We start from the raw sequence: 8,822 nt of genomic DNA, 5'->3' as shown, positions 1-8,822 counted from the left end.
TGGTAAAAAATAAAGATCAGTACCCGCCTGAACCAAGCTTCTGTTACCAGCTGGGCAGCTGATTGGGAGACTCCACACAGATCCCCCACTGACCCCTGGAAAGAGCTGGAGGCATAGAAGTTGAGGGCCACTGTGACTTTCAGAGCTACTGGCATGGGGTGTCCACCCACACAGTTGGAGCTGATCTCAGGCCCAATCATCTGGCAAATGGAGGTCACAGTCTCCCTTGAGAGGCGGAGCTTCCTTCGGCATTGCACCTCAGACTTATTGAGGTAACTGCATTGCCGCCTGTAAACCCTGGCAACAGGATAGTGTGTCTTCTGTGGCCCCTTCCCCCTTGGACTTCCTGCTGGCCCTGCACCCCTTGTGTCTGCACCTCTCCTCCCACAGGTCTCTCCCCTGGAAGCTGAATAGGGACACCTGGCCTCCTCTCCATTCTACCCCTCTCTTCCTCCTCAATCCCCATTACCAGGGTAAGGGAAGGCTGTCTGATACCTGGAAGGGTCCACACGGTCAAAATCCTCCAGGAACCTGGCAAACAGCAATGAGGCCTGAAATGAGGCCTAAAATGCTAGAATGAAGCCGTGAACAGAGGTGAAGCTGCCAAGTACCAATAAGCAACTAGCTGCAAACTATCTCCAAAACTGCTCACTACTCACACTGGCAATGCTGCTGCTGACCCTTTTTATCCCGCCTGGGATGAGGTTTATGAAAATGTCTATACAATTCCCAGCCCCTCGGTGCCCTGTGGCAGAAAGGTCTTAGACAGTGACCTTTCCCCATTGCGCCTTTGTGGTGGCTGCCCCAAGCTTAAATGCGTCCCTCAGCACGTAGTCCTGGACTTTGGAATGTTCCAATCTGCAACACTCGGTCGGGGACAACTCTTTGCGCTGGAAAACCAACAAGTTTCAGGCAGACCAAAGAGTGTCTTTCACCAAGTTGATGATCCTCCAGCTGCAGTTGATGTTTGTCTCGGTGTGTGTCCCTGGGAACAGCCCGTAGAGCACAGAGTCCTGTGTCACAGAACTGCTCAGGATGAACCTTGACAGAAACCACTGCATCTCTCTCCAGACCTTCTTTGCAAAGGCACAATCCACAAGGAGGTGAACAACAGTCTCTTCCCCACCACAGCCACCTCGAGGGCAACGTGCCAAGGGGGTGAGACTCCTGGCGTGTTGGAAGGATCTGATGGGGAGGGCCTTTCTCACTACCAGACAATCTACATCTTGGTGCTTGTTGGAAAGTTCTGGCGATGAGGCATTCTGCCAAATGACTTTGCGAGTCTGCTCGGGGAACCATCCCACAGGATCCACCATCTACTTTTCCCTCAGGGCCTCTAAGACGTTACATGCCGACCACTGCCTGATGGACTTGTAGTCAAAGGTGTTTCGCTGCATAAATTGTTCCATGTGTACCAGGTTGTACGGCACGGTCCAACTACTTGGAGCGTTCCACAGCAGCGTGGCCAGACCCATCCTTCACAACACCAGGGACAGGTAGAACCTCAGCACCTAGTGAGACTTGGTGTTTGCATATTGAGGGTCTACGAACTGCTTGATGCAGCTGCACACAAAGGTGGCCATCAGTATGAGGGCAATGTTGGGCACATTTCTCCCCCTTTATCTAGAGGCTTGTACATTGTGTCCCTGCGGACATAATCCATTTTCAATCTCCAGACAAAGTGAAAGATGGCTCAGGTGATTGCCGCAGCGCTGGAGTGTGGCATGGGCCAGACCTGCGCCATGTACAGCAACAGTAAGAGTGCCTCACACCTGATGACCAGGTTCTTACCCACAATGGCGAGGGAGCATCACGCTCACATGCTCATTTTCTTACCACCAGAGCCACTCGCTCCTTCCAGTTTCTAATGCACAACCTGATCCCTCCGAACCATATCCCCAGCACTTTAAGGCATTCTGACCTGATAGTAAAGGGGATGAAGAATCAATCAGCCCAGTTCCCAAAGAACATGGCCTCACTTTTGCCATGATTTATCTTCACTCCTGAGGCCAGTTCAAACTGGTCACAGATGTGGATCAGTCTGCGGATCCCGGCAGAAGATGGCGACATCATCCATGTACAGGGAGGCTTTGATCTGAGTGCCTCCACTACCTGGGATCATCACTTCTCTTATGCCCAGATCCTTCCTGATGGACTCAGCAAACGGTTCTATGCAACACACAAACAGGACAGAAGAGAGAGGGCAACCTTGCCTGACTCCAGATTTAATTGGAAAGCTATCTGATTCCCATCCATTGATTGAGACTGCGCTACTGATGTTAGTGTAGAGCAGTTAGATCCAGTTGCCGATTCCCTCCCCAAACCCCATTTTGGAGAGCACATCCACCATGTAGGTGTGCGATATTCTGTCAAAGGCCTTCTCCTGATCCAGGCTGATGAGGCAGGTATCCACACCCCTGTCCTGCACATAGGCAATCGTATCCCTGAGCAGCACGAGGCTGTTAGAGATCTTCCTGCCCGGCACAGTGCAGGTCTGGTCAGGGTGGATCACCAATTCCAGAGTGGATTTGACCCGATTGGCAATGACCTTGGACAGAGTCTTATAGTCCACATTCAACAGTGAAATGGGTCATAAATTTCTAATTTCCTCCCTTCCCCCCTTGTGCTTGTAAATGAGGGTGATAATGCCTTTCCTAATGGATTCTGATATGCTGCTGGCCAGAAGCATACCTTGTACACTTCTAGCAGGTCTGGGCCGATCCAGTCCCACAGAGCTGAATACAACTCCGCCAGTAAACCATCACTTCCGGGAGTTTTAGTCTTCTCAAAGGACTCAAGGGCCTTAGTTCATCAGGAGTTAGTGGTTTGTCCAGACTCTCCTGAGTACTGTCGTCTAAGACCTTCGTGATAGAGGACAGGTAGGACTGGGAGGCTGTGCTGTCTGTGGGCTTCACATCATACAATCAAACAATACAATAAAAGGATTTGCTGACCATCAAAATGTTGGACTGTGATGACTTTACTGAGCTGTCTTCTATCTTCAGGCTGCTGATCACAGAGCTCTCTCTGTGTATCTTTTGGAAGAAGAAATGTGAACACATCTCATCCTGCTCCACGGAGCTGACACTGGACCGGAAGATGATCTTGGAGGCCCCTGTGGCAAAGAGCGAGGGTTGCTGGCTCCTCACCGCTTGGAGTTCCTCCTTGACATCGACACCCATCGACTGTAGCCGGAGCAGGTTCTGCATGTTTTTCTGGAGTCGGGACATTTCCCTCTGTTCCTTTCCAGCCTTCTGGAGACATTTCAAACACATGTCCAGGTGATCATGTTCTCTCTGCTACCAGTTACATATCCCTGACTGCCTCTGGATCCAGCTCTCAAGCAGATTGGGCCTATACTCACTGGAGTTTAGAAGAATGAGAGGTGATCTTACTGAAATATAACAGATTCTGAGGGGGCTTGACAGGGTAGATGCTGAATGGGACTTGGTATGAGTTACGATACAGGCGGTAGAATAATTGTATTCCACGTTTGCATGATTTATTCACTTACAGTGACAGACTAATTTCTTACTGGTTCCTCTGCACTGTAAGTAGTTCATTTTTAAACACAAAAATATCTTGCAAATGATTAAGAAAATTATGAATTTTAATATAGGATAGCACAAAGGTACTTCTTACACCTTATTAATTAAGGGTGATTATTTGTCATTAAGTCCTAATACTCATGTGAGCCTGAACAAGTGGATGTTAATTGTGTAATGAGAAGCAGTTTCCCTGTCCAATAAATGTTGTTACCAGCATTTAAGACTTCAAGAAAGATGATTTAATAAATAATGTGCTGGTGGGTCATTACATTAACTGGAATTGAACATAACATTCTTCACAACCAGACACAGTTTTAACGCACTCTTTAATTAAGATAAAATAAGCTGATGTTGCTGTCTCGAAGAAAAGGAACTGGAATTCTACTGGAGCAAAATCAGAGCAATGCAGGACTTTGTGGCTGAAATTAGTGCCAAATATGCCAAGTGGAGTGCCTAGTAAATCGGTGAGATCTATCTTTGTTGTATCTGCTATTTAAAGGATAGTTCATAGTTTATATTGATCGCAATTTGTCTATTCATTAATGTTTAATTCATGTTGATTTTGGCTTGATTGTTAAAAGTTACAAAACTTGAAATGTTGTCCATTGGTTTTTCATTGGTCTCCATGGGGACCATAACATGTCGCGAGAGTGACGCAGATTGGGCACGGGGTCAGGACTCGAAATTCTTCGGGATGGCGGTTCCCCACCCCGCATTGAAAATCCAGCCCCTGATCTCTCTGTGACTAACATAGCCCCTAAACCAAATGTCAGTGACAAGCTCAGAAATACCTGGATTATAGGCCCTGCAAGTTACAGGAAATATCTCTCTCTTGATTCGTTAACACGCTGTTTAGATATAACGGGCAAACATTTCAAAAAAATTTACAAACTACCATTAATAAAATGACAGTGCGTATTAAAACACTCATTAAAAATAATTTTTACTTGAAATGGCGAGTGTAACACATCAGCACCAACTCATGAGTTATCCAATATGCCTTATGTAGAGCATAACTTATCATATTGCTCCATTAGTCACGACATAGTCTCCATCTGTTCTTACATTTTGGCACTCCCAATGAATCATCAAAACTAAAAATAGAAACTAACTCCCTGACAAATTATCAAAATATGAAGGAGGGGTGAAATTCCTCTCTTAATAGAAATGGAGATTGACTCCATTATTAACACTTAGCACTATAATGAGCTTGTACTTTCAGAAACTACATGTTTAAAAACCACGCACTGCCACAGTTTTTGGGAGGAGGTCATTAACATGTTCCCATGTTCTTTCTCCAATGTTTCAGTGCTTCGATACAGATATTCCTGCTTCTCCCAATAGCATGATCAGTACTGCTGAGTCTACCATGCTGGTAGGGTTGAGATTTTTGTTGGACGGATCATGATCACGTACAGTCAGCTGTTCAGTGGCCTGGGTGACACAGAGGCACCTCCCAAAGTATGTATGCACTGAGCTGCAGTATAGCAGAGGCAAGGGTCAGAAGTGCAGAAGTGGTGATTGAACAGAAAGACAACAGTTGGAGATCATTAACAGAAAAAAACTGTTAAATGGGAAGAGGTGATTGGAGTAACAGAGAAACCACTAGGAACAGCTACAGAGAAAGAAGGAACAGAGTAATTGAGAGAAAGCAGGAGCAACAGCAGAGAGCAGGAACAACTTAATGTAACAGAAGACATAGGAGCAAGGAGTAGGCTACCTGACCCCTTGAGTCTGCTCCGTCATTCATTAAGGTCACGATTAAACTTATACATCACTTCCACTTTTCTGCCCTAACCCCATATTCATTTTTTGAATATTAAAATATGAATGAAAGGGTGAAAGCCGTTGTTTAATGGAAATGGAGATTGACTCCATCATTAACACTAACCACTAACAAACTTGCACTCTCAGAAACCATACACTTATTCCACACATTGCCACAGTTTTAGATACACTCATCGACTGAGCATCTACCGAACTCTGGAGTAGAGAATTCTGAAGATTCACAACCCTCTGGGTGAAGAGATGTCTCCATAATCCTAAACAGCCAATCCCTTATCCTGAGGCTATGACTCCTAATTCTAATCTCTCCAGCCAAGGGAAACAACCTCTCAGCATCTACCCTGTCAAGCCCCCGGAGACATTTACCGATTTCAATGAAATCTTCTCTCATTTTTCTAAACTCCAGAGAGTAGTGGCCCATTCCACCAAATCCCTCATCATAAGACAACCCTCTTATCCCAGGAATCAGTCTAGTGAAGGTTTGTTGCATTCCCTGCAAGGCAAGCATATTATTCCTTAGGCAAGGGGACTAAAACTCTACACTATACTTAGAGTGTAGTCTCACCATAGCCCTGTACAATTGCAGTAAAATTTCCATACTCTTGTACTCCAACCATCTTGCAATAAAGGTGAATGTACCATTCTCCAGGAGGTATTGTGGTGCAGTGGGTACAGTCCCTGCCTCTAAAGCAGAAACTCTGGGCTCAAGTCCCACTCCAGGACTTGATAGCCAAGGAAGGTTCATTCATAAAATGGCTAAACAGTTAATTATCAACATGAAAATATTCCCAACACACAGCAATGGTAAGAGTGAGAGATTCCTAGTCAACCATGTGATGGAAAGAAAATTGGAGACTCTGCTATCACTACCCACGCTTGAAGCATGGACAAAAGAGCTGAACTGATGAGGTGAGAGGGACTCCCCTGACATCAGGCAGCATTTGACTGAGTGTTTCTTTATACTCTTTTGAGGAAAAATCAAACTAACAAATGGCCAAATTAACACATCAAATTAAATTGATAGCCCCTTAAAGGGGCACTGTAACAAAAGGCAAAATCTTAGAGGAAGCTTATCAAAATCAAATCAAAATGTGGCTGATGATGCATACAGTGCCCACTGGTCATGCAAGGCCTCAATCATGCCAGTGGACACTGCATGCTCCCTCTCCAAGGACACCCAACCGCGAGGGGCACACAGTTGGGTGGGATGGCCCCCTCGACTGCCTGCTGCCTGGACCTGTTAATGGTGGTGTCTCTTTATACCCTTTTAAAAGCAAACAAATGAACAAAAATGGGGACAAATTAACAAAAGGTCAAATAAAATAATAAGGAGTTTCCCAGGGGTGTCCTCGGCCCAACTATCTTCAACTGCTTCATCAATGACCTTCTCTCCATCATAAGGTCAGAAGTGGGAATGTTTGCTGATGATTGCACAATGTTCAGCACCATTCGCAACTCCTCAGATAGTGAAGCAGTCCCTGTCCATATACAGTATGACCCGGACAATATTCAAGCTTGGGCTGATAAGTGGCAAGTAACATTCTTGCTACACAAGTGCCAGACAATGACCATCTCCAACAAGACAGAACCCAACCATCGCCCCTTGACATTCAATGGCACTCCAATCGCTGGATCCCCCATCATCAACACCCTGGGAGTTACCATTGACCAGAAACTGAACTGGACTAGCCATATAAATACTGTGGCTACAAGAGCAGGTCAAAGGCTAGGAATCCTGTGGAGAGTAACTTGCCTCCTGACTCCCAAAAGTCTGTTGACCATCTACAAGGCACAAGTCAGGAGTATGATGGAATACTCCCCATTTACCTGGGTGAGTGCAGCTCCCACAACACTCAAGAAGCTTGACACTGTCCAGGACAAAGCAGCCAGCTTGATCAGAACCCCATCCACCACCTTAAACATTTGAATCTTGATAGGTTTTCACAGCAATCGATGATAGTTTCAAGGTCACGATTACTGAGGGTAGCTTTCAATTCCAGATTTATTAATTGAATTTAACTTCCATGAACTGCCATGGTGGGATTTGAACCAAGCTCCCCAGACCATTATCCTGGGCTCTGAATTACTCACCAATGACATTACCACTACAGCTGGGGTACATGGGGAGAAACTATCCTCACTGGCTGGGGAGTCTAGGACTAGGTGAGGCTTTGGAGAGTCAGGAAGTGAGTACTCCGCAAAGCCTGTCCACCATTTACAATGCACAAGTCAGGAGTGTGATGGAATACTCTCCACTTGCCTGGATGAGTACAGCTCGAGCAACACACAAGAAGCTTGACCCGGTCCAGGACAAAGCAGCCGCTTGATTGGCGCCCCATTCGCTCCCTCCACCACCGACACACAGTGGCAGCAGTGTGTACCATCTACAAGATGCACTGCAGCACCTTCCAAACCCATGACCACTACCACCTAGAAGGGCAAGGGCAGCAGACACATGGGAACATCACCACCTTGAAGCTCCCCTCCAAAGCCACTCATCATCCTGACTTGGAAATATATCGGCCATCCCTTCACTGTCACTGGGTAAAAATCTAGGAACACCCTCCCTAACAGCACTGTGGATGTACCTACCCCACATGGACTGCAACCGTTCAATAAGGGTAATTGAGGATGGGCAATAAATTCTGGCCTAGCCAGTGACGCCCACATCCTGAGAAGCAATAAGAAAAATACAGGCTAGACTTGAATCTTCTTGCTGCATTTTCCGGTTAGATTCTGTTTTCCGTTGTAAAACTGAAAATAATCAAGAATTGCCCCTTCCCCCCACCCCTGCTCTCTACCTAATGCAAACAACAAGCGGTTGCGCTGAGTGGAGTTTGTTCAGAGCGTCTTGAGGCCCCACTCCGTGGGGTGTTTGAATCCCCCTCGCCTTCCCCCTCCTGTTGGTCTATATGTGGGAACCGAAGGGCTGAGAACTGCCCCCTAAATGTTTTCCGTATATTCGTCCAGACTCAGCAAAGGGACTGTCATCGATCTGAAAACACCAACGCCTTAAGTTCACACATTATCTTCACCAATTCTGCTCCCTTTGAAAACACAGACACACATCAGATAAACAGAAACCATGGGAACGGACGACAAGAACAAGAAAAAACAGGACAAAGCCGGGGAGACCAAGAACACCGAGCCGGTGAAAGAGAAAATCGGAGCGGCGGGGAAGGGCAGGACAGAAGCCAAAGCAGCTGGCGATGAAGATTCTCATAAGTGTTGTGGCTGTCGCTTCCCCGTTCTAATCGCCTTATTGCAACTGGTCCTGGGCATTGCCATTGCAGTGGTCGCCTTCATAATGAAAAGTATCAGCTCCTCCTTGCTGGCCAGAGACACCCCGTACTGGGTTGGCATCATTGTAAGCAGTGTTTTTTCTTCCCCTCCCCTCTCCCAATATATAAAAAAGCTAAAATCACTGCCTTTTAGCAATCCGCCTCATGACTCATTGATCCAGGGTGGCTAAAGGGGGGGGGGGGGGGT

The 8,822-nt window shown here is 46.4% G+C and overlaps 1 protein-coding gene across 1 annotated transcript in view; it reads left to right on the top strand.

The window, feature by feature from the left end:
* The first annotated feature begins 8,133 nt into the window (after positions 1–8,133).
* sspn (sarcospan (Kras oncogene-associated gene)) overlaps positions 8,134–8,822 on the top strand; it is a 46,676-nt gene continuing 45,987 nt past the window's right edge. Inside the window, exon 1 of the mRNA XM_041201903.1 lies at positions 8,134–8,700. Within this exon, the coding sequence (XP_041057837.1) occupies positions 8,419–8,700 (282 nt within the window). The 5' untranslated portion in view covers positions 8,134–8,418. The remainder of the gene's footprint in view (positions 8,701–8,822) is intronic.

The sequence above is a fragment of the Carcharodon carcharias genome, chromosome 13 (assembly GCF_017639515.1).
Source record: "Carcharodon carcharias isolate sCarCar2 chromosome 13, sCarCar2.pri, whole genome shotgun sequence".
In the NCBI taxonomy this organism is placed as follows: Eukaryota; Metazoa; Chordata; class Chondrichthyes; order Lamniformes; family Lamnidae; genus Carcharodon; species Carcharodon carcharias.
The sequence above is the reverse complement of the archived record's forward strand: the minus strand, read 5'-3'. Positions and strand labels throughout refer to the sequence as shown.